Genomic DNA, 26,579 nt, shown 5'->3' with positions numbered 1-26,579 from the left:
AAAATGGATTAGTTGAACTGAACTAAACCCCTCCGTGGGTGCTCCTATCCAGAATTAAAATGGACTTAATTCGATTTAGCTGAATTCACTCCCGAAGTGAAATAGAACCCAGGAGTCCCGACTCCCAGCCCCTCTCTGCTCTAACCACTAGACCACACTCTGCTCCCAGAGCTGGGGATAGAACCCAGGTGTCCTGAATCCCAATCATCCCACTGTGCTCTAACCACTGCCCTTCCAGACCTTGAATTCAAACCCAGGAGTGTTGGCTCTTAGTTCCCTGCTCTAATCACTAGCCCATACTGCCTCCCTCGGCACCTAAGCTTGTGCTACAGAAATCCCATCCATGGAGGGAACAACCTGATCTGTTGTTTCTCTGATTTACTTTTGCCAAACCCTTTTAGCAAACCCGAGTGTAAGAACACGGCCCTGGACATCTTCCAGCTGCCTGGGATTCCAGCCCGACAGACCGATGCCTCCGACGTGTCCGACTTGGAACCCGACTTCAAAGGTAAAGCTCACTGCTGCGCTCTGATGGGTATTTTAGCTTTGGCTTTGCCAATATACCCACCATGAAGGAATTAACTCAGGGGAGTTCTCTGGCCTGTGTCACACAGGGAGGTCACACTAGATGATCACAGTGGTCCCTTCAGGCCTTACAATCTATGAATGCCCCAGACTGGCAGTCCCAGCCCCATCTCTCTAGGTGAGCCGGGGGGGGGGGGCAGGGGGCTCTTTTTTCTAAGCCATTTCTAGCCCCATTGCGGCTCTGGGAGGTACAGTCATGCAGGGGGTGGGGAGCTATTCAAAAAGGAGTGCTCTCCCTTCTTCTAAGTCATGACCCCAGAGGGCATTCCGCTGTGGTTGTGGGAGATTTGGGCTTGCAGATAAGGGGCAAAAAGTAAGCCCTGACTTCATGATCATTAAGGATCATTTTCATCAGCAACCTGAGGGCATCTCCTCAGCTGGCATAAATCAGCCAAGCTCTGACTGCCGCAGAGCTCCAGTGATTCACACACGTTAACCCCCTGTGTCCTGGCCAAATTCCAGTTTGGGCAAGAACTATCAGCTTCCCCTAATCCTTCTGCAATTTCAAATACACGGGGGGTTCATGTTCACTTCCTTGCCTGTTCTATGGCTTTTAACAGGCCGCTGCACCCCACCCCAGAGGTAGCTGCATTTCAGGGAGGGTTGAAATACATCATCTCTCCTACCCATTACAGGGGCAAGTATCATGGGGCTTTTTGACTGAATGCTTGTAAGGTGCTTTAAGATCCTCCGGGGAAGGATGCCACAGCAGGGCAAAGCATCGTTAATTTCACTCCAGACACAGCCTCATCTTAATTAACCTCTCTTGGCATATGATAAATTATATCATAGGGTCATGCTCTGAGATAGCATAGTGTGGCAGTCCTTTGCTAGAGGGTCAGATCGTGTGTGTGTCGGGGAGGCGGATTTCCAGGGACGGTAGAAACTTTGGATCTGCAGGTAAATTCCTGCCCCTCACAAACACTCAGTACTAGTGTTCGTCTCTTGCCAGGCTCCCTTTGACAACCTCCCAGGTAGCAGCATGCACAACAGAGGAGCATACTTCACCCCTCTCAACTGCTTTTCATTTGAGGATCTCAAAGCACTTTACAGGCATTAATTAATGCAACCTCCTGGGACATAAGGATCTATTGTCCCCACAGGAGAGACCAGAACCCAGGAGACCTGGCTCCCACTATCCCTTTCTAACTACCTCTTCTCAGCCCCCACTTCTAGCTTTCAAATCTGACAGCGCCATGGTAGGCTCTCTGGAGTCCCAAAGGATCACAGGGCTAAAGCTGCGGGAAACATCAGGTTTGCCCTAGTCATAATGAATTCCACGCACCCTCCTCCTCATGGTGCACTGGAAGCCAGGTCAGTGTATCAGACCCCTACGCCTGTGCCAATGTACGGTGTGCCAGGGTCCTACTCGGTCATCACCACTCTCCCAGCAACCACCAAGGACCCCCTTCCGGCTGGCCTACTTGAAAGATACCCAACTCTTGCCTTTCACGCTCACCAGTTGCTAAAATCCTCCAGTATTATTCTTAAGTGTATTATGGTAGCGCCTAGGAGCCCCAGCCAGAGACGAGAACCCCATTGTGCTAGTTGATTGCGATTAGGTGTATTATGGTAGCCCCAGTCACATGCCAGCGCCCCACCGTGGTAGGTGCTGTACAAAGACAGCCCCAAAGAGCTGACGGTCCCACTATAAGACAGGAGACATCAGATGGGGACAGATGAATGGGGGAGCATGGGGAACCAGTTGAGACCATGTTAGTCAGCACCTACCGTTGCTTCCTTAAAAGCTGACCATAGACACACCCCAACCTAAACATCTCTCCAATCCAGCCCAGCCTCTCTCCCTCCCCATGTGTTACTGTAGTTACGTGAGTACGGAACCCTGTGCATCTTACTTCAGACAGCAACCTGCAAAGCCTGGTTACATATGCGAAATCCAGAGCAGGCAGAGCTACAATGACCGAGTAGAGGGTTGGCCCACGGCCTAGTGGCAGGGTGTGACTACACCAGAAGATAGTATTAAATTGGTCGAAAGTTTCCCATCAAAACAGTTTTCAGATGAAAAATTGGGTTTTTGTGGAAACCAGATTTTTCACGCTGAGTGCCTGTGTCCTGTGGAAAACGTACATTTTGCATGGGAAAAACAAACTAGTTCATCCAAAACCGGAAGTATTTTGATTTGGATATGCTACCACAGAGCCTCATAGGAGTTGTAGTGTGGTTGTCTTGTGTCCCCATTCTCCTGTATGGGCTGGGATCCCTGGCCAGACCACGTCTCCCATGATGCCCCACAGCTAAGGACTCCCATGGTGCACGATCGCCCTTCTGCAAGAGGCAAGACCCAGAGGCATCGTGGGAAATGTCATCCAACAGAGAGCCTGGCCAATAGAGCGTAGAAGCAGGAGGCACTCAAAGTACAATTTCCATGATGCACAGTGGCAGCATTTCCAAATAGATTTTTTTGTCCAGATGAAATTTTTTTGGTATTCAAATCTGATGGGAAAAAAAATGAAATGTGCTGTAGAAAACTTAGACAAAATAATGTACTGTGTTGTTTTTAGGCTTGGCAGAATTCAAGTTTTATAATTTCAACCCCTATTAATGTTTATTTTAAGCATTTTTAAAATTTATCAATTTAAATTTTCAACATTGCGAGAAACTACGGGGTGTCAGACAACTATTTATTGACAGGACCCATTGAAATTCAAAACATTAAAGCGTTATGTCTGTTAAACCCCATGTCAAAATATGCTAAGGAGCCTTAAATCAAACTGTAATAAGTTCCCTGGTAGCATTTTTCTTACTTTGCCTATCTGTACATTTCTATTATTATCAATGGAAATATTATTTCATTGGTTTGCATGTGAAAATGGTGAAATAAGCATTTACCGACAAAAACCAAATCCTTCCAAATCTAGTTGTTTTTAATTTTAAAAAAATCCATGGAAAATATCCATTTTCTGACCAGCTCTACATGTAGAGAAGAAACCAGCACTGGCCCTTGGTGACGAATGAAATAGATGGGACCCAAACAGCATTTCCCCATCTCCAATGTATTGCCCTATAGAGAGGATCCAAGTTTGGGCCCTTAACCAGCCCAGAGCATGAAGGAATCCTATTGCACTGAAGCTATAGACAACCCTGGAGACAGGCAGGTTGGGCTAGTGATTAGCGCACAGCCCTGTGCATTGTGTCGCCCGGGTTCTATTCCTGGTTCTGGTACAGTGTGACCTCGGGCGCTGCTCAGCATCTTGGTTTCTCCGTCGGTATAGCAGAGGTGGTCAGCACTATGGCGCTGAACCGGAGTTGTAATATTCAGATGGAAGAAAAGCACAAACTTATTAAGGGAGCTAATCTTTGTCCTCTCCTCTTTGGCCATAAGGCTGAGAATCAGATCCGACCTGGCAGGAGGGGGACAGTCTAAGAGGAAACATGCCGTGTTGACTTTGCATCGCTGGTTTGTGCATGTCATGAGGTTGTGATCATTAGCTGCTCTGCAGGTAGGAAGCAGCTATAAAATGGGATGTAACCTCCCATTAGGTGTCTCGCTGGAAAAATATTTTGTTAGATAAAATAAACCCATCGCCTGCTGGCAGAAAGCAGCTAGGTGGAGTTTAACAACCTCCGTCCAGATCCCTTGCTGAGTAGGCTGCTCCTGAATCACCTTCTCTTCTTCCCTTCCAGAGAGCGACCATGGGCCGGAACACAAGCAGGGGAACCAGTTTCTGCCCAAAGCGGCTGGGGCCTTGGCCAAAGGTTACTCCCGGAGCACCCCGGATGACGGGGCCCGTTGCTCCATGGCGGAGAACGACGCCAGCAGCCCGGAAATGAGCTACAAGGATGAGGACGTGTCGGAAGGCGCTGGGGCGAGCGACGCCGAGAGCAGGCGCAGGGGGCCCCGGAGCAAACGGATCAAGCTGGAGTTCCAGCCGGAGAGCCCCCCCCGGGAGGCCTCGCTCGTCAGCACTGAGGAGTCGGACAGCGGCAGCGAGGAGGAACCTGATCTCCCGCCCCAGCCGGTGGCGCTGGAGAGGAGGGTGAACGGGTACAATATGGCGGCAGGGAGGAACGCGGGGCCGAGCCAGCCTTGCACATCGGAGTTCGCCTCCGTCATCCAGACCCAGAGGAGCTACCCACCGAAAACCAGCGCAGCGCTTAGCATTAAGACAGAGCAGAGCCAGGCTCCCAAGTACGACAAGGCTGCCCTGTGGACCTACCCCTCTGCCCGGGATGCCCTCCACGAGGGACCCCCCTACACTGTGAGCAAAGCACTTAGCCTGGAGAAGCCCATTCTGAGGCAAGCCACTTCCCACTTGTACGTCTCCATCCCGGACTCGGTCCTCACCCCTCCCGAGATGGACAGCAGCGGAGGCCTGGCCAAGGCCCCCTTCAGCACATCTCCCCGGGCTATGCTGCCGGCCCCCTCAGCTGAAACGCTCTCCCCCCCGCTCTCGGGCTCACCGTGCGAGGAAAGGGCCACTTCGACGCCCTTCGCCCCCCTGGTCTATCCTGGCGAGATGGAGGCGCTCCAGCGGTTCCACGCCGGGAACGTGGTCCTCCCGCTGGTGCACCAGCTTGGCGGGCACCACGGCATCGCCAGCACCACCGGCTCCCAGAGCCTCTACACCACCAGCACTATCCGATACGCCCCAGCTGACGTGACCCTGGCTGTGCCAGGCAATGTGCTACCTGCCTCCCATGCAATCAACCTCATGGACATCGGCAGCGTGGAGTCCAAGGCCTCCATGGAACTCATGTACCACCACATCCAGCGGCTCAACATGGTGGCGCCGTTCGGGAACTCAGCCAGTGCCACCGGTTTGGCGCAGATTTCGGGCGCCGCGGGGGGCGTTTTCACAGCTGCCGAATCCTTGTTCTCTACGCTGCCCTTCTCCATGGCCAGCGGCGGCATCCACAGCCTGTCAGCCACAGAGCGCAAAGAGGACTAAGCCAAGCAGCTGCCCTGAAGGCGTCTCGTTAGATACGCCACCCCGAACTGACTCTGCACTGAGCTCTGCGCTGAAGTCCGTGCTCCTTTGAAACTCATCTCGGGGGCTCGCGACCACAGGAGCTGCTGGATGTTTCAGCAGGGAAAAATCTTTATTCTGGAATCAATCCTCATGTCTCATTCCCCCGCCCCACAACTAAATCACAGCACAAATCAGTATTCTGCTCCCTGATTCATAGCTTTATCCTTCTGGGCCAGATGCTCCTGTTACGCTGGTGTAAATCCAAAGCAGGTCCATGAGTTACTCCAGATTTACACCAGAAAACAGAATCTGCACTTTTTAAAAATCAGCTACCCTTTGTGGAAGAGCCAGAATCACAGCAAGCATCAGCTCACCCCTCCCCCCTTCCTGATTTATATCTTTAAAAGCAGGATGAGCTTCCTTCCCCTCTTTGCCTTTTCTCCCATTATTGCATAATGGTGCATGGGAAGAAAGGACGCTTTGCGCTCATGACGTGACCCGATTTCCATCAAAAAAAGGAGCAAGGCTGATTTACAGCAGTAGAGGATCTGGCCCCTCGTACTTTTCCAGCTTCAAAATGCTGTATAAACGTTAATCAATCCTTACTGCCAGACACTTATTATGGAGCTAAATATCATCCCCATTGTTGAAACTGGGGGCCAGATTCTGTTCCTCTTCTGTTACACGGGGGTAAAATCTGGAGTGATTCCATGGTAACCGAGAGCAGAACAGGATTTGGGGAAGCCAAGACACCAAGAGAGCAATGTAAATTGGAGCAAATGGATGCAGCTTCCGTAAAAATCTGTGGGGTAAATGCAGCAGGGAGGGCATGAGTAGCAAAGTGAGTTGCTTATTCTGATCAGTGGGGAAGGCAAAATGAGGTGACTTACACCCTCTCCATAGCTGCTTTAATGTGTAAGACAATGCGCCCATCCCTCATCACCTCCTCTTTATCTTACCAGCTCCAGGTGGCTGCTTCTCTTACCCCTCCCAGCCCTGTTGGCCTCTTCGGCTTGTAAGTTTCAGTCGTGTCCCAGCCACATATAACTGCAGGTCAGACTAATTTGCCACTTATGCCTGTTTTCTGACCCACCGAGCAGTTTGGCCCAGCGCTCTGTAAGGGCTAACTATGCTTAAGTGCTTTTCCTTGCAGATTAACAACAAAATAAAGAGAGTGCTTTGATCTTTCGGAGTGGGCGACAGGGGATGGATCAGTTGGTGATTGCCTCTTCTGTTCCTTCCCTCTGGGACACCTGGCACTGGCTGCTGTCAGAAGACAGGACACTGGGCTAGATGGACCTTTGGTCTGACCCAGTATGGCTGTTCTTATGTTCTTCAGCCAGGCCTTCTGCTACCCTGCTCTGTGCCAGCAGCAAACTTCCTTTTATTCCTCCCTAGAAGGAGGGGGAATTGGTTAAAAAAAAAAAAAAAAGAGAGGCTTCTCCCCCAACTCCACTGAGTGTTTTTCTCCTATTCAAGGAAGGATGAATGGAAGCTGGATGCAAAGAAAAGGGTTTCCAGGTTGCTCTAGCGGCTTGGCTGGAGAGTTCCTGTTCTTCTCATTACCATCATTTTCATGGCAGGGCCTTTTTCCTAAGAGGGAGTGAGCCCTCTCCCCAGCTTCCAGTGGCTTCAAACACTAGCTATGCTCAGCTGAAATCCAGCCCACACAGCCACAAATTGCATTTGCTTTTAAGCTACAGCAAGAGCATTTGCACTCACCTCCCTGTCAAATGTTGCTTAAGATACTCGATAAATGCTTAAATGGTCATTCGACCAGAGTGTGTAAGAAAGATGGTCATCTGTGGTTAGGGCTTCCACCCACAGTTCAGTCCCCCTGATTCCTCTATTTCTTTATCCAAAGGGGAACAACTTCAACCGGAGAATCTGAGAGCCTGACATCAGAATATCCCATTGGTTAGGGCACACCTGAAAGATGGGAGACCCCCGTTTAAATCCTCTCTCATCATCTGGGAGAGAGGGGAATTGAACCCTGGTCTCCCACACCTCCGGTGAGTGCTCCAACCACCGAGTTAAAAGTTATAAAGTGGGCAGCATCTCCTTCTTCTCTGGCCAGATTTGAATAGGACCCAAGTATATAGGTGTGCTCGGAGCATGGCCACCGGCTCAAGACTCGCAAGCAAAGGCCTATCTTCCTCAGGTGTGTAGATCATGCTAGGGCCTAGGCATGAGATAGACACCCAGATGCCTTGAATGAGGCATTGTGCATATGCCCAGAGGCAGAAACTTGGGTACCCAGGGAAGATTTAGGCACCATGTTTAGGCAACTAACCAGTTATGCCGAGCAGGGGTGGGGTGGGGGGGTTGTGGATTGGGATGGTGCCCGAATCAGAGATTCAGGTGCCTAAATGCCTTTATAGATCTGGGCTGTCATTCAGCAAAGTCATTGGAAGCGACACTGATTTACTGTAGTCCCTTATTCCTTGATGTGTATTTAGAGCTGTTGGAATGACAGCCCTGCCAACTGACCCCTGTCATGGTAAGCCCACCCACTAGGGATGAGAAGTTCCATTTCTGTGGTCTGTTCAATCCATGGCTTTTGCGCTGAGATTGCCAAGAGGGGGAACTGCTGCGGGGCCAACTAGGAACTAAATTAAGATCAACTAATTTCCCAGATCACCGCACACCAGCGAGCAGTGTTCACGGTCACGCTGGGCTGGATTTGAACCAATGACTAGTTTGAAAGGCTGGCATTGTACGACAGAGCCTCTTCCAAGCAATCCACCCGCTCCCCCTGCAAACACAGCCCTTCAGCTGAATGATCCAACAAAAATAAGCCCTCAGGGGGGTGCCAGAGCCACCTCTGAACCCCTTCCTTCCCGCAAGCTAGGAGAACAAAAGGAGGCAAAGAGAACTCCATCGGCTGCACTTAAAAAGGTAAACCGATGTCATGACTTTTAGCACTTATTTAAAAAAAAAAAAAAGAGATTTGTATAATTCTGTTAAACAAAACCCAACCCCAACCAGTAGTGCTTATATGCCATGTTCTTTTTCTGTAACTTTTGCTAAAGGATCTCTGTGTGTTTTTTTAATTTTTCCATTCCCATTCGTCCGATGAAGGTAGCTTCCATCGTTGACTGGGTGTTGTCATTGCGGCTGCTTTCTGCGGTCCAGGATTTCAATGAAAATAAAATTAAAAAAAAAAAAGGAATCAACTTGTTTCTCCCCTTTTGGTTTCATGAGAAGAAACCATGAAATGAATGAAATGCCATGGAACAGCAGCAGAACATGTCAGGTGAGCAGTATGAACAGCTCCCAGCAAGACAGGGCTTGGGGCGGGGATGGAAACCCACTGTGAATAGCCAAGGATTTGATTGTCAAAGGTGCTGGCAGCCACAACTGTTGCCAGTCTTAATGGGAGTTGTGGGTGCATGGCACCTCTGAAAATCAGGCCATTTGCTTGCAAACATGCCTTAAATTGGGGAGTAGGTTTCAGTTTGGTACCAGGGAATTCATACACACGTCTATCCCTGCCTCTCTAGCAGAGGCCCAGAAGCTGTCAGTCAACAGCACATGATCTGTGAAGAAGCACCCAGTGTATTTTCAATGATGACTGGATCTGATGGCTATTTGCTAGCAGATTTAAAGAAGTGAAATGATTTTCACGACAGCAAAACTCACTCTGTCAGACTTTCCAAAGCTGTGCTTAAGAATACCTGGAAAGGTTTCAGACTGACAGGAATTGGGCAGATGGATGGTCCCTACTTTAATCCCTCTCACAGGAAATGCAGCTGGACAATGCATTAAAACAAGACATTCAGAGCCATAGCCCTGGACTCAGCAGCTCTTCTGAGGTAAGTTACATGAGGGGGCTTTTATTTTTGGGTCCAGGGAAGAGAGCAGGAGACCCTTCCACTGCTCTTTGCATTTTCTGTTCCGTTCTTGCTCCATCTCTTACTGCTTACACCCTCCTTTGTCATTAGCTTTCATGCATACATGGCATTTAAAAGAAATAAAATTATTAGTCAGTAATGTTTCACATTCAATCATATGCTTAGAAGCTTCAATATTTGACTGCAGTTTTCTTCTTTAGATCTGGGTAAATATTCTCCCTTTCAGATGAGGAAACTGACTTGGCCACAGACCCAGCCAGTGTCAGAGCAGGGGATAAAACCCAGGAATACCAAAGCAAACACATCCCTTACACTTAGCACTAGGCCATACTCCTTCCCAGAGCTGAAAACATAACCGAGGATTCTTGACTTAATCCCTTGCTCCAGGCACTAGACCATGCTTCATGAATAACCATCCGACATTGCTTCATCTTGCTCAAGTACATCAGTGTTTCACTCAAACTCAAAGGGAAAAGAAGAGATTTTACGTGATAAGTTAATGTAAACTTCTACAAACTTTACTGGGCCAGCTGCTGTATCCATCATGGAAAGCAGCTATCAGAAGGTTATCAGAAAGATTCTCGTAGAAATTGCTTCAAAATAATGAGGACTGGCAGCGTTTGCAAAGCCCAGGGTAGTTATAGGGCTCATCTAGTCTCTTGGGCATTGTACCTCTTGGGTATTTCAAAAGGTGCTTGCCAAATGAGCCAAGCAGCAGATACCGTAGGGAAACAGGACAGAGTTTATAAACTGGAGAAAAAAGTTTTCACAACAGTTATTAGTGAAATGTGCCAAACTGACAGTCCTATATGATTTATTCACAACACACACAACATGCCTGCATGGTGCTTTAACAGACAAGTCCCTGCCCCAAAAAGTTTACAGTATATTTTAAATAGGTGGACAACTAATAAGGAAAAACGGCAGATGCCTCAGAAAGGGAAGAGAGCTAATCGTCATTAGAAAGGCCAGGCAAAAGCAGCAGGTCAGATGGAGATATCAGCAAGACACTAAAACCCTCAGGAGAGATGCTACAGCAGTGCAAAGCAGATTAAGTACACCACAGAGGCTGCAGCAGGGGAAAATGGTCCAGGTACGTTTTGCATTAGTTAAGAAAACTGTGATTAACACATTCCATCTGCTCAACTCCTCACCTTCCAGAAGCCCGTAATGCCAAATGCTCTGAAGGTCATTTACATCAATTACTAATGCATGGAGCGGAGTCATTTCCAGTACACAACCCCTGAGGACGTTGCCTCTGCGAACTATGCATTGCCCAGAGAGCTTTAAATCAATGGGTTGCCACCTCTGGTTTGAAAAATAGCCAACGTGTCTTTATCACCCGGCTTTCATGAGCATCATTTCCTGGAGGCCGAGAGACGGGACCAAATTCTGCTCTATCAAATAGTGTAAAGCTGGAATAATTCCATAAGATCCTCTTAGTATTTACTCCCCACACAGGAGGTGCTAGGATACCAACTGCAAGACTTCCTAATTCACAGACTAATATTGTCCTCTGGTATTCCTACAAAGTAAGAGGATTTTGTTGGAGGGATGTCAGGACACTACAAAAAGCCTCACACCTAATTATTTGCACATCCTTTGCATTTTTTGGCTGGGAGTTTTAGAGCACTTTGTAAAAGCTGCTATCCCTAGTGCTGTGTTGGAAAAATGCTTGTAAAAGCTGCTATCCCTAGTGTTGTGTTGGAAAAATGCTTGCATCGCAGTGCCCGGAGATTCTGACCCTAAAGCCAACATAACCAGCCCCCTTGGAGAGCCTCCCAGCAGAGACACATCCAACAGGGCATAACTGGCACAGAGGTTCCTACACCACACCCCACCCCGTTGGTGCAGAAGGCATGGCCAGGATTTCCCAATCTGATGTTTTGCTAGCACATCAGCACTTGGAAGTTGCGGACAGCCAGCATAACTCTGAATGCTGGTAAAAGTTACATCTGACACACAGGCAGCCCACAGTACAAAGTGTATTCTCCACTGTCAAGGATCCAGGCCCTTGATTTTGTTTCCTGCCTTGCAGGATGGATCAAGCCTCCAGGTCACAACATCCTGATGTTTCAAATGAACAACGTGGCAAACGATTATTCAGACCAGTGAAAACAAACTGTTAGAAGAAATGAAAGTAACAATGTCTGGGGGAGGGGAACAGATGCAACCAATTAGAAACCTCACCCAATTGTGGCTGCATCCTATTTCCCTCCCTTTACTCACACTGATAGGTGGCCTTATTTCTAGCTATCCACAGTCATTTCCACCCACATGTACCCATTGTGTGTGGAGGGCTGCAAACAGGGCCTTCTCCAGGGCCCTGCCAAACTTTCAAACACCATGAGTCACCATGACAACTTGCCAGACGTCAAAAGGGCAGTATCTAAACTGTACTAAGTAAACCATTTTACAGATCAAAAATAAACACTTTGCCGATCCTTAACTCCTCCCACTGGAGGATCTCAAATATGCTCTACAAACCTTATACCCAAGAAGTAGGCAATTATATTCCATTTTAGAGATAACTAAACTGAGGCAAAGAGCAGTAAGTGACCTGAGCAAAGCAGTAGCAAGGGTAGGAGCGGAACTGTATGGTCCTAACTCCCAGTCTTATGGTTCCCAGGTAGGTGCTTGTGGAGTTCAACAGAAAAAAAAACAAAACAAAACAAAAAAACCCCTACAACTGTTCATCTCTCAAGGCAATAGCAGAGAAAGGGCAACACATGAGGGCCTGATCCTGAAGCCTTTATGGAAACAAAACTCCTGGAAATGAATGGAAATTTAACCTGCATAACAACGTAACCAGGCCCTTTCTGCAAGTGGATATTGGGAGAGTGAGAAAGCAGAGTAATCCCAGAGTGTACATTTCATTCAGACACAGGAAGAGAGCAGTTTTGTTTTGATGTTTTTAATACAAACATTAACTGATCTGGATGTAAAATGGGCTCAAGAGGCACAGTGAGTAACCTCAATGTGATATGCTAACTTCACAATGTAGCTGGGGCAGCAGGATCGAGCTGCTCAAGAGGCGCAGTGAATAACCTCAGTGTGATATGCTAACTTTACAACATAAGACGGGGCAGCAGGATCGAGCTCCATGGGATACTGTTGCAATTCAACATTTCTAGGGAACATCAGCTGAATTTGGCTTAAAATTTTCAGCTTCTGCATACCTGGCAGAACAGGCATGGGATGTCTGTGGGAGACGGGAGCACAGGATCTCAGTGGACAGCCAGCTCTTTAAAAGCATCAGAGATCCATTTTGACAGCAACGCAAGCTCCCATCTGGGAAGCCGTCCCACCAATTCTTTTACTACCACAGCAGGGTTTCCTGCAGCCATATTTCCGTTCGATGATCCAATTTTTCTAATGCTAATTCCCACTGCCAATCTGGAAAATGTTAAATAAATATAAAGCAGCCAACGCAGCGTCTTATTTAAAATAAAGCTGCCCTTCCTTCGTGCCCTTGGACACGGTGAGCAGGACAGCCTGTGGGCGCTGTATCTATTGCATTAAAACTCGGTCCACAGAGCGTGCTGGAGAACATTCTAAATGACCATCATGAAAGCAGCAAAATTCCCCAGGACCTTGGTCTTCACTCATCCGACTTCCCATCATCCTTTTTTGTGTTCTGGCATTCATCACTACTGTCCTCCTGTATGATCTCAACCTCAAGGCGACCAATGTAGAGGGAGATGGCACACAGCCAGAACAGCGCCACCGTTGTGACCACTGTGCCGTTCAGCAGGGCCGCGGAGAAAGCAAGCATCATGGTGCGGCGGAGGAGGAAGAGGCTGACAAGGTAGGAGGCGCTGCCATAAGAGACGCAAATCCCGCCGAGAATGAAGAAACCTAGAGTAGAAACAGAGAATGAAATCCATCTATGCATCTGGAGCAGAGCTTGGTAAACCAGCCATCTATGGGAAATATCTGAGCAGCTCACAGTCTTTAATGTATTTATTCTCCTAACACCCCTGGAAAGTAGGGAAGTGCTAAGATCCCCACTTGTACGATGGGGTAAGGAACACAGAGAATAAGTGACTTGGCCAAGGTCATATAGGAAGTCTGTGGCAGAACAGGGAATTTAACTCATGTCTCCCAAGTCCTAGCCTAGTGCCCTAACTTCTAGGCCAGTCTCCCTCTTTATAATGGAATCAGGGCCATACTAGTTACGACAGGCATTGTGCCTGACCGCTGCTGGCAGGGTTTCCCTGACTAGCGTAGACATAGATTGACTGTGTTATAAAATTGTTCCAGTCTCCCAAGGGGGTTGTCTTAATAAATCCGCATCCACACAAGTCAAGCAAGATGTGCTAGAACACTGCAGGCAACAATTCTGCCAGGGCAGGTGATGCCAAAAAGTCTTCCCTATGATTTCTCCACTTTGAGTTAGGGTTTAAGGAAAACAACCTTGTACACGTTGTTCTTAAGAGTTGTTTCTTGGGAGGTAGGAAGGATGGTTAAAGCACATGACTGGGCCCCAGGATTCATGGGTTTTCTTCCCAACTCTGCCACAGAGTTCCTCTGTGTTAGCCCCAGGCTGCAATTGAGTTGCAAACACTGCAAGAAATCAAAATCCCAAATGGCTTTCATTGTAATCAAACAGACCAAGACAATTTTTAAAAACAGAACGAGAGATAAAAGTTGGCCTGAACTTCCTGTCTTAAAGGTCAAGAACTCTTCAGCTGGACACAGCTCAACCATAAACCCACAACTCGTCATAACATGTGCGTCAACTTACAAAGACAATTCTTCTTTCTTCAGGTTTTGAAGAACCACTGCACCACACTGTGGTGAGCTTTAAAATAACCATACTCAACCAAAATTCTTTACAACTGTCATGTATTTCTCTTGCATTTCCTCTCCCTCCCCTGTAGTCTGTGTGCAGAAGAAAGCAGCGAGAGTCCTCCTCCTAGCTGATTCATCTATGTCCCAGTCAGCTATTTAAGTCATCACATTACTTTCTTCATAGGGAATTAGGAGGCTAAATACTAGCATGTGGCATCAATGAACAAATGAAGCAAGACGAGATTAGAGGACCAGCACAAATACTTTGAAGTTGTATAGCACCTTTAAAAAGGATCTCAAGTGCTTTATGAAAACACATATTAGGTCTCTCAATCCTCAGGGGAGGAGACTTTATTATTCCCATTTTGAAGATGGGCAAGCAGCCAAAGAGAGGGGAAGTGACCTATCCAAGATCTCATTCAGCAAGTCTACAGCAGAACCAAGAACGGATCTCAAGAGGCCTGACAGAGATAACACCTGCCATACAGAGTAGGTAGTTCTGAGCTTGTACCATGCTTTGGGATCCTCGAATCACAGTGCTAGGTAAGGTCACCATGTCATTGACAAAGGGCTTTGAGTCAAAAGGTCATCACTAGTTTTTGTTGTAATCCTAATGTGTATGTTTTACACAGACAGCAGCCCCACCCTTCTAGCACACATGGCTATCAACACTGCATCTTGTCACGCAGTCACATGCCTCTGACAAATCTGTGGCAGAAGTCCCATAAAAACTAGTGACTTTAATTTCTCCAAATGATAGGCCTTGTGTGCAATATAACTGCCTCACAAGAGAAACACCATTTCTGTAAATGGGTAGATTGATGACCTCTGATATAAAGATCAAATCTGGTATTTTTTCCTCCAATGAGTGCACCAGACTTCAAGATTCTAGCCCAACAGGAACAATGAAGTTACTTTCACACAGTCACCCTACTACAGACATCTGTATTACACATTTATCTTCCCCCACCCCCCATATTTTACATCACCCTCTAAAGCTCATCTGGGGGCAGCTACATCTCCTTTTCTAAGGTCTAAGGTCCCGCACATTTATACACATTACAGTTCACTTCTTTCTAGGAAATAAAGGTCAGTTTGCTGCCATTTTAGCATATCTGCTAGTGCCTTCCTCATTTCATAACAGCTTTCCTGGAGCACAGAGTTAAACACACACAGAAATTCAATAACCCAAGAGTTCAATCTCAGTAACTCACAGCAGTTGCAGCCTATATGTATGATCCATACCTACCACATCTTTTCAATGGCTCTCTCAAAATGCATTACAATGGGCGTATTCTCACCATTGTACAGACTCAGAAATTAAGTGATATCGGGGTTAAGTAAATTGTTCAAAGTCATTCCTCAGGGATTCATGGGCTAAGCTGGACATTGGATCCATGCATGACTCTGAGGCCATGTCTATACTACCCGCTGGATCGGCGGGTAATGATTGATCTATCGCATCTAGTGTAGATGTGATAGATCGATCCCTGATCACTCTGCCATCAACTCTGGAACTTCACCATGGCGAGAGGCGGAAGCAGAGTCAACGGGGGAGCGGCGGCCGTCAATCCCACGCCGCAAGGACGCAAAGTAAGTGATTCTAAGTTGATTTAAGATATGTCAACTTCAGCTACACTATTCTCGTAGCTGAAGTTGCGTATCTTCGATCGATTCCCCCCCTCTGCCCCCCCAGCGTAGACCTGTATGCATTCTATCATCACTATTCAGAGGCCTTTTACAGACCATTACTACAGTGCTGGAGCCATCATGATCTAGCATGTAAATTGCACTAGGGCAATTTCAAGATGCCTATTAACTTCTTTGTATAGACTATCATATAAGCCATTATAGTCTATTGGCTAAAGATCTATACAGACAATACATTTGTAGGAGCTTTATAAAAAATGATTAATAGATTCTAAGGCCAGAAGGGACCACTGGTCGTCTAACCTCCTGCACACCACAGGTCATAAACCTTCCCTGATCTTACAGGTATAGAAAACAGCTGCTATAGCCATGTGGTTCAAAGTGTCTTATAAAATCTACTAATTCTGTACACACTGGACTGGATTGCTTCACCCATAATTGACATGTGGCCACCTCTGGGCTTAGCAATTGTTTGATAGGGCATAAGTGAACTGACCTTAGTTACAAAAATCAACATTTCAGTGGTCAGTTAACTCACCTGGTGACAATAAAACTTTTCATTGGTGCAGCGTCCAGTTCAAATCTCCCCTTTGCTCATCTATAGCGTGTGTTACTTACCATAAGCTGCCTCTCGTCCCATGTCGCTCTGGACATAAGAAATTACTCCAACGCCGGTCGCCAGCAAGCCATTGCGAAACCAGGACAGGAAACCTGAGTAGAGAACAGGAGAAAGGGAGTGTTTCCTCCTCTTCAGCCATTTGTTATTTTGTTTTTACTGCTACCTGTTGTGGTAGAGAGGATATGAGGTACCATTATGTCTGGGAAGCAGATTCTTTAAAAGATTAACTCTCACAGCCTTGGGATTTTGTCTATAGCATGTTCATCCCTTTTATATTGGAACATGGGAACACAAGCAACAGCAGGACTCCACAGCATCCAAGCTCCACATGATCCTGTAGTGTCTCAAACCTCTGTCACACCCATAGGAAACTCCAGAGAGAGATCTTTAAAAGACAATCTACCAGACCTAGGTGAGAAGGGCAACCGTGATTACTGCTCATCTTTAACACAGGTTAAAATCTCCCTTGGGTCTCTAGTTCTGGCTTCATCCCATCAAAACCCACTTTCCCTTTTCAGTCTATCACCCTATCAAGTTAACAGGTAGCTGCATCATCTTGGGTTGCAATGTTTAAGCAGGGTTTAGTATGGACAGCACTCAGGTGTGAAGTTTCCAAGCCCATGCGCTGTGGGACGCACCAATGATTCAGTAAGGGGGTGGCTCTTTCTTTCAAATCAGTACTGATCAAAATGCCACAGCATGATTAAGGGGAAACTGTACACTAGAATAATGGTGACAGAATGATGAGTGCCCTCCTCTTTGTCTCATTACTGAGGTAGATGGCTCAACATGGTGCGACGGGATGTGCTATTTTTTAGATAAAACATAGAACCAGCGTCCTGGCTACCTGTACCAATTAGAATTCCTGAGCTGCATTCCACATGCATCAGGAGGAGCAGCCCAACTGGGATAATTACATTATGCTCCTTTAGTTCCCCTGTAGTGGATAAGGGATTCTCTCTCACTTCCTGTCCCAAGTTGTGCATTTTAGTGGGAAGGTGAAGTGACACTGTATGAAGATATAAAAGTGTGTTCTTGTTGGTTCTTAAGACCTTAATACATATTCTTCACAACTCAAAGATAGATGTAGGTTTCATTTTTAAAAGGTACACACTCTACAGTTTTAAGTGATTTATTCTGAAAACTTTTCAGATTAGTTTTACAGCTATCTCAGAAAATGAATGATTGTTTGGTTATTTCATTTACCAAAGGTAACTGAAGCAGATAGTTCACCTCCCAGTGACTTCATAAATATCTCCAATTCAACAGGTTAATCATTAATATTTGGAGGATTTTCTTGCCATGCTGTATTAGGAGGAGAACATCACCAGACGCACATTTAAATTGTTTTATTTAACTAAAACAACGTTATGTATTCTGGATTTTTTTTCTTCAACAGCAAACATATATTTTAACAAAACAAGCATATGAATTTTTGAATTTAGTTAAACATTCAAATTTTTTAAAATCAGGTTTGTTTTTGTTAAAATTGTTTTTAACTAAAATCGTTAAATGAAATATTTTTTTTAAAAATTAAATCAACTCTGTCAGCCAGGTCAACATGACAAACTTAAAATATTGGCTTCTGCAGCTAACTCAGTCATCTTCACCTTCATTTTCCTGTTTGTTCATAATCTGGAAAAGAAAAACAAGCATTCCTGCTTTTTCAGGTCCCAAGCGATTTCTCAATTTGGAATTAATTAGTCCAAAGGAAGAAAATATTCTTTCCACACCGGCAGAAGAAGCTACTGCTGTTAAAAGTGAGATTATCTCTTCAACAGTCTCTGAATCCAAGTGCTTAAGTGACTTTCACCAGTTCACTGGTGTGACTTTCTTTAAAGCATCATCAGCAAACATATTTCTTGAATGGTTCTTATTCCCAAATTGGGTCTCTTTTATGGCCTGCTGCCATTATTGGTTCTCTCTTCTAGTGAGAGAATGGTATGGCAGATCTCAAATCAACGAAGGCTACATTCAGAAAGACCTCAAGACTTCTGGAATATGCTGCTCAAACAGTTTCCCTTTCGTTTCTACTGCCTGTCCCTCCCTTCTCACATTTATCTCCTTGTCCAGATCTATTCCGCCCACAACTATCTTCTATTCACTGAACTTTTTGAAACTTTACACTTTTAGAGAGAGGTAAGGGAGTGACTGGAAACACAAATTTGCAGAGGGACAATAGGGTTGAGGTCTGTTATTTCTCACCTCTATATATTATTTATTTTAAAACATTTTTTCTGTTAACAAGTATGTTATCTCTGGAGACACAAATCCACAATTTGAGAACTGCAAAACTAAGCATCTCTGATGGTATCTTCTAGACTGAGCACTGAGTCCCATTGGGTAGATAGAAAGATTAACCTAAATAATCTATACAGAAGCCCCCCAAAAGCTTTAAATCAAAAAAAATCATTGATTTTTATCCACTCTGGTCAGTGACACCCTCTCACTTTAACCAAAAGAAGACACCGTGTCAAGATGCCATCACACGGTACCAACCCTAGTTGCACATCCACATCTAGATACAGCTGCACCACCTTGACCCACATGCTTTGTCAGAATACCACATTATGCCCTTCCAGCCCTTATGACAACCCCATCACTGCAATGTGCCATACACCATCTCCCCACACAAACCCTTACGTGCCTCTCCCACCATACTATTCCCAAGAGTTCCCTACCCCATTCCTGTCATCAGACTACCTGCAACTCTGTGCTTTCCCATCCTCACCACCCCACACGTTACACCATCCCCAACTGAACCCCGATACACCACACCAAGCCTTAAGCCTCAATGTTCCCTGTGTCACCCACCGCACTTCACTTCGTGTCTCAGGTGGCAGCAGCCCAGCCCCCACAATGCCTCAGGCCACATCATACCCAAAAATGGACCAGCTACCACCCCATGCCATCCCCTCCACCACCCTGCCCTCACAGTACACGGACCCTCCCGTGCCCCCATCCCCACATGCTGTGCTGCCCCAAAGCCCCTTATGCCCAGTCCCCATTATCTCCCACCCTGGCCCCACTCCCCTACAGCCCCCCACAACCTCCCTAAAGGCTCCCTCCCTTCCTCCCCCACACACTCCACTTCCAACCCAACAGCCCCACCGCCACAGACCTCCTCCTGCGACCAGAGCACACCTCCCCTACAGCACCCCCACCACGGGCCCCCACCCCCAACCATAGCCACTCCTCCCCTCCAGCTCCCCTCCTCACAGCCCCCGCACCATGGGTCCCTTCCCCCTCCCCCCCACCCTGCCCCCCTTCCTCCACAGGCCCCTTCCCGCTCCCCACCATAGGTCCCTTCCACACAGCTCCCCTTCCTCCTCCTCATCCTGAGCCCGCTTCCCCCTCCCCACCACGGGCCCCTCTCCCCACAGCCCCCCTTCCTCCCCACCCTGCCCCCCCCACCATGGGCCCCTCCCCACAGCCCCCCTTCCTCCCCACCCTGCCCCCCCACCATGGGCCCCTCCCCACAGCCCCCCTTCCTCCCCACCCTGCCCCCCCATCATGGGCCCCTCCCCACAGCCCCCCTTCCTCCCCACCCTGCCCCCCCACCATGGACCCCTCCCCACAGCCCCCCTTCCTCCCCACCCTGCCCCCCCACCATGGACCCCTCCCCACAGCCCCCCTTCCTCCCCACCCTGCCCCCCCCACCATGGGCCCCTTCCCGCTCCCCACCATTCCACACAGCTCCCCTCCCCCCACCATGGGGCCCCCTCCCCTTCCACACAGCCCGCCTCCCTCCACCCTGCCCCCCCCACCATGGGCCCCTCCCCATAGCCCCCCTTCCTCCCCACCCTGCCCCCCCACCATGGGCCCCTCCCCATAGCCCCCCTTCCTCCCCACCCTGCCCCCCCCACCATGGGCCCCTCCCCATAGCCCCCCTTCCTCCCCACCCTGCCCCCCCCACCATGCGCCCCTCCCCATAGCCCCCCTTCCTCCCCACCCTGCCCCCCCACCATGGGCCCCTTCCCGCTCCCCACCATTCCACACAGCTCCCCTCCCCCCACCCTGGGCCCCGCCCCCTCCCTACCCTGGGCCCCGCCCCCTCCCTACGGGCCCCTCAGCCGCTCCCGGCCGGGCCTCCCCGCACGGACCCGTCTCATGCGCCTTCCTGAGCAGCCAGGCGTCCGCCTTGTCCAGCTCCGAGACGGGGGGCGGTGGAGGTGGGGGGGTGGCAGAGGCCCGGCTCGAGCTGCACCGGGGGGGCCTGCGCCCGGCCGCGCCCCGCAGGAAGCGCCCGGCCGCCCGCACCCACCAGCCCATGGCGGAGTCTACCCGGTACCCGCCGCCCAACCAAGGCCGCCGAGGCCCGACGGGAAGGGGGTGCCGACGGGGATAGGCTGTCCGGGGTGTCACTCACAGAAGCACCGCCTCTCGGGGGGCGGGAGCCCAGGGGATAGGTCAGTGAGCCTGCCACTCGTAATAACCGCGCCCTCTTCCGACGGGAGCCCAATAGGATAGGTTGCCCAGCCCGTCCGTCGTGGGATTCGCAGCCCCACCCTCACGAGGGAGGAATCGACGACTCCGGCTTTCCTGGGGGAGAATTGCATGCTGGGAATTGTAGTCTCCGCGCCTGGCAGCGCCGCGGGTGGCGCATTGCATGCCGGGAATGGGAGGTAGCTGTGGTGGAGTGTTGGGCCCCGAAGGTTCCGCGGCAGTTGGAAGGAACGCTGGCAGGGGGGTGGGAGGGAGCTGGGGTGGAATGTTGGGCCCCGAAGGTTCCGCGGCAGTTGGAAGGAACGCTGGCACGGGGGTGGGAGGGAGCTGGGGTGGAATGTTGGGCCCCGAAGGTTCTGCGGCAGTTGGAAGGAACGCTGTCACGGGGGTGGGAGGGAGCTGGGGTGGAATGTTGGGCCCCGAAGGTTCCGCGGCAGTTGGAAGGAACGCTGGCACGGGGGTGGGAGGGAGCTGGGGTGGAATGTTGGGCCCCGAAGGTTCCGCGGCAGTTGGAAGGAACGCTGGCACGGGGGTGGGAGGGAGCTGGGGTGGAATGTTGGGCCCCGAAGGTTCCGCGGCAGTTGGAAGGAACGCTGGCACGGGGGTGGGAGGGAGCTGGGGTGGAATGTTGGGCCCCGAAGGTTCCGCGGCAGTTGGAGGGAACCAGGGATAGCGCGCAATTGGGAGGCGAGGTGTTTCCAGGAGGATCTCAGTCTTAAGACGTGATTCCCAGTATGAAAAAGCATGAAAACATTTCAGGGGCCAAGAGATCAGTTCACCACCCCACTGTCTACTTAACACAAATAAACAAGATTACCCTGAGAACGTACATATAATTGATTTCTCATCCTAAGGGAAACAACCCTGCAAGGTTCTGAATATTGTGTAACTGACCAGGCCAAAAGAGACAACGTTGCCTTAATGCATGCGAAAGGCCCCGTTTCCGCTGTTGCCGGCACCCAGTGCCGAGAGGCTGAACAACAGCTTGAGTTGGTTCGTGACCCGGTGTGCTGCACCCAATAATCACAACGGGGTGGAGAAGCAGAAAAGTTTATTTGCAGCTGAAAAAAGGTACAGGGAGAATAAAATCTCAAATCCTGCACAACAGAGCAGGAAGTTACACAGGCTTTTATACATCCTTTTTCCCAGCAATAGCTTATCCAATAGCAAGCTGCCCCAAGTATCCATATAGCCAGCCAATCCAGTTCCCAGCTAGTTCCCTGATTCTCTGTATCATTTGTTAAACTCTACATAAAGCTGCTTTATTCAGCATTGTTCTTCCATATCTCCCCTGTTTGGCCTTGCTTAGTTTCAGGCAGTCTGACTCTGCAACATACTGTTGCAGATTCTCAGCATAACTGCTGTGTGTGCCTCCAGGCAGGGGGGCCAAGGACACTTGGGCCTAGTACGCAGAGCTGCTGCGAGTGCCTCCAGGCAGGAGGGGGGGCCAAGGACACCGGGGCCTAGTGCAAGGGGGCTTCATCGACACTCGTGGTCTTCCATCCCCTCGAGTTACCTAGTGGCCATGCCCCAGTGTTCCCAACAACTCCCCCCTTTGAGAACACTCAACAGCCTTGGCTCTGAGTTTTCTCACTTGGGCTACTTATTTCTTTACAATATGACTTTGCATAAGCACTTTGTGATAGCCCTGAAGAGAATGACTTATTAACTTTTGCAAAAGGGCCCTGACACATGATACTGCACAGCATAATACCAGTAATACAAGCAATACAGGAAAGAGAATTTTCAATAGCAGGCTAAATAAACCACCAAGCCAAGACGACAAACCCCAGCCTGAAAACAAGGTTTGCAACCAATCGTTTTCTGGGGCAGTATAGGCAACCTGTGCTCCGGCTCAGGCATGGGCCTCAGCCTGTACCACCTTTTTATAGATTTCATAACTGCTATCATTTACATATACACAACATCGGGGCCTGACGAGGGCACAAACCCCTCCTTGGGATGCCAAGAGATAGTCCAAAGCCAGCCTGTTTTGGAGGGAAAACGTCCTGAGCTGCTGTACCTCTTTATTTAAAGTTTTTACTGCTGACCCTAAATTACTAACCGAGTTTTTTAACTTTAAGGCCACCTTCTTAAGTACCATCTGCAGCCTTACAGTATAGCAGCCTATGCATGCCATGGCTGGCCCAGTAAACAGTGGTGCTATTCCCAGTACAGAGCACCCTACCAGCTTCTCGGTTGTGAGGGGATTCTTCATATTGCCCTCTAATGCCGTAGTCAGTCGCCGCAGGGTCTTTTCTCGTGACTCAACAGAGGTGTCTCGGGCATTTTTAATCTTTTCTTTGGGCAGTGTGGCAGTTATGGAAAGATGAGGAACTCCATGAGCTATATAACAGCTACCTGTCCAGTTGGCTGGCAGCACCTTGTAAGCCTTTCGGCCACATACAAAATAGTGACTTTGTAGGGCCCAGTAAGGACTGTTTCTTAAGGGGATTCCTGGGATATTTAAGGCTGCTTTGGCTGCTTTTTTAAACAATTTATATGCCTCTATGGGAGCATCTTATTTTTTTGATTGGGTACAAGTGGGGGCGTTTCTAATTGTGCTGTTCAAATTACACTCGCCATAGGGATCACTACAAACCCACAATTGGCTTGCTACATTGGAGATATTAACTGGACAGCAAGTTACATTTCCAAACCCCTTTTTTGTGGTAAGATTATTTGTAAGTGTTTCCCTAAAAGGGGAGGAACCATTATACCCACACTGTTGGCCTCCCCTGTTGGTCTTTATTTAATACCCATCAGCCCACTGTGTAATAACACAGGAGCTCTTTCCCACAGGATGCCCATAGTGATCAGATTGGTTTCAGGTAAAACATAACACTCCCTCAGTGAGTACTGCAACTGAATACTCCTGGTCCTGATAGGTGGCTTGCTGTAAAGAGATCTTGTTCCAGAACGGTGAGTCTGTTCTTTCCTGCTCTTTGGTGGTGGCTAATTCTGCTAGGATCAAGGGCAGCATGTCAAGGGGCATTCCTGTTTTGGGGGATAGTGGAGTTGGAGCACATACCCAGCAATCAGTCTGGTTTGTTAAATTAGCAACATGGTGCGCAAGCAAAACTAAGGAGTTATGCTCCCGATATGCACAGTTTGGAAATACCAATACAGAGAATAACAATGTTACCCAATTAATTATTACCAGAGTCTTCCCAACCCAGGGTCTCCAGTACCTGGGTGGTGGGCCCATTTTAGCATTAAGGTGCCTGCTATTTGTGTCTTTTAAACAGTAGCTTTAGCCCGAGATCGTCACTAGATGAGGAGTCAGCAGGTTGGATGGTCCACTGTCCTGCTGACGAGGGGGCAGGTACTGCCTTCAGACGAGAGTGATGGATCCAGTTCTTGTGTCCCTCGATCTTTGCCGCTGTATGGGAGATCAGCAGGACGGTATAGGGTCCTTTCCACTTTTCCTGGAGAGGCTCGTCTTTCCAGGTGCGAACAAGCACAGAGTCAGTGGGCTGTAAGGAGTGAACGGGAGAGTCCAAGGGGAGAGGCTGGGAATCCTTGGTATACCTGTGAAGAGACAAGAGAACAGCAGACAGGGAACACATATACTGTGACAAAAAAACATTACCCAACTCCCATTCCCCTGACAGAACCAGGGTGCCATTCATAGGCCATGCCCTTCCAAACATAATTTCAAAGGGACTGAGCCCTAATCTACCCTTAGGGAGAACGTGGATACAGAGTAGGACGAGGGGCAAAGCATCAGGCCATTGCAGTGAGGCTTCTTGGCACACTTTTGAGAGATGCCATTTAAGGGTCTGATTGGTACGCTCCACTACACCACTGGCTTGCGGTCTCCAGGGCGTATGGAGTTTCTAGGGGATCTGTAAGGCATGTGAGATGCTTTGAATGATTTTTAACGTGAAGTGTGTCCCATTGTCAGATTCCATCCACAGGGGGAGTCCAAAGCAAGGAACGATCTCCTTAACAAACTTGAGGGCCACTGTTCTGGCAGTGCAGTTACGGCATGGGAAGGCTTCTGGCCGTCCGCTGAACCAATCCACTATGACAAGGAGCTATTTGAACCCTTGGGTCCGGGGAAACTCAGTAAAGTCTATTTGCCACACTTGTCCGGGGCCCGGAGTGGGTTCTAGGGCAGCTGGTGGCACAGGATGTCCCGGTCGGGGGTTATTCTTTTGGCAGACTAAGCAGTCCGCTTGTACCTGGGCAGCCAGGGGTCGGAGTCCGGAAGTGATAAAGTATTTTCCCATTAGCTGGATAAGTGCTTCCCTGCCAGCATGAGTGGTTTGATGTAGTTTCTGAAGCACTGGCCGGATTGGGCCCTTTGGTAAGAGGACCTTTCCTTCTGGGGAATGGAGCCATCCCTCCTTTTCCCGGAGACTGAGTTTGTCAGTTAGCTGTCTCCCCTCCCCAGAGTACTGAGGGGTTGGAAGCTCCCCTACTGATGGGATAAGGGCATGCATATGGGCGTTCTCAGTCTGAGGGGATGGCAGGGTGGCAGCATGCTTAGCCTCTCTATCTGCCCAAGCGTTACCTCTGGCCACATCTTGATCCTCCCTTTGATGGGCTTTACAATGTACCACCGCCAATTCCGAGGGGAGTTGTACGGCTTCTAGGAGCTGGAGGATTTGGGGCCCGTACTTGACTGGGGAGCCTTGGGCTGTCAGCATTCCCCTTTGCTTCCATAGGCCAGCATGAGCATGCAGCACACCAAAAGCATACTTTGAATCAGTAAAAATATTGACCCGCTTTCCTTTTGACAGTTCAAGTGCACGGGTCAGGGCTATTCGTTCGGCAAGCTGGGCAGAGGTCCCAGCAGGCAAACCTTCAGCTTCCACAGTGTCATGGAGGGTCACAACAGCATAACCCGCCCTCCTTTGCCCATCTATTACAGTACTGCTACCATCAGTGTACCACTCATAATCTGCATTTGGGAGGGGTACATCCTTTAAATCCGGACAGCTGGAGTACTGGACATCTATGATCTCTAAACAGTCATGTTTCTGTTCCTCTGTTTCTGGCAAGAGGGTGGCTGGGTTAAGGGAGGGGCAAGGCTGTAAGGTGACTTCAGAGTTCTCTAACAGCTTAGCCTGGTACCGAGCAATCCAAAGCCCTCCCTTTGCATCCAATAAGGCTCGGACCATGTGGGGAGTATAGATTTGCATAACCCCTCCCAATGTTAGCTTCTCCGCTTCCTCAAGCAATAGGGCAGTAGCTGCGACCGCCGGTAAACATGCCGGCCAACCCTTTGCAACCTGATCCAATTGCTTAGAAAAATAAGCCACTGGACGTCTCCATGCTCCTAACAGCTGTGTAAGCACTCCTAGGGCCAGCCCCCTTCGTTCATATACATACAACTGAAACGGCTTAGAGAGATCCGGCAGGTCCAGAGCTGGGGCTTCCATTAATTTTCTTTTCAGGATTTTAAATGCCCTATCAGCCTCTGGGGTCCAATAGAAGGGGTCATGATCTGCTCCTTTTACACAGTCGTACAGGGGTTTAGCCCACAGTCCAAACTCTGGGATCCATATCCTGCAAAAGCCTGCCATACCCAGAAATGCCCTAAGCCGCTTACAATTATTTGGAGAGGAACTTGACAGATAGATTCCTTTCTTTTTTTTCGCTTGAATGCTGACGCTCCCCTTGCCTTAGCTGTAACCTGATCCCTCTCCACCTCAGACAACAGGGTTCTCAGGAGGATATTACAGTCGTCTC

The 26,579-nt window shown here is 48.9% G+C and overlaps 2 protein-coding genes across 2 annotated transcripts in view; one reads left to right on the top strand and one right to left on the bottom strand.

Moving 5' to 3' along the window:
* NPAS1 (neuronal PAS domain protein 1) overlaps window positions 1-5,589 on the top strand; it is a 73,306-nt gene extending 67,717 nt beyond the window's left edge. The window contains exons 10-11 of the mRNA XM_077840294.1: window positions 402-508; window positions 4,231-5,589. Of these exons, the coding sequence (XP_077696420.1) occupies window positions 402-508; window positions 4,231-5,495 (1,372 nt within the window). The 3' untranslated portion in view covers window positions 5,496-5,589. The remainder of the gene's footprint in view (window positions 1-401; window positions 509-4,230) is intronic.
* A 6,679-nt stretch (window positions 5,590-12,268) lies between these two features.
* On the bottom strand, window positions 12,269-20,755 carry TMEM160 (transmembrane protein 160). The gene is made up of 3 exons (XM_077840245.1): window positions 20,537-20,755; window positions 16,433-16,525; window positions 12,269-13,228 (listed from the first exon to the last, which is right to left on the bottom strand). Exons 1-3 carry the CDS (start codon window positions 20,703-20,705, stop codon window positions 12,972-12,974), a joined length of 519 nt encoding a protein of 172 aa, XP_077696371.1. The 5' UTR covers window positions 20,706-20,755; the 3' UTR covers window positions 12,269-12,971.
* Window positions 20,756-26,579: the final 5,824 nt, after the last annotated feature.

This window comes from Eretmochelys imbricata, chromosome 23 (genome assembly GCF_965152235.1).
Source record: "Eretmochelys imbricata isolate rEreImb1 chromosome 23, rEreImb1.hap1, whole genome shotgun sequence".
NCBI classification, from domain to species: domain Eukaryota; kingdom Metazoa; phylum Chordata; order Testudines; family Cheloniidae; genus Eretmochelys; species Eretmochelys imbricata.
The sequence above is the reverse complement of the archived record's forward strand: the minus strand, read 5'-3'. Positions and strand labels throughout refer to the sequence as shown.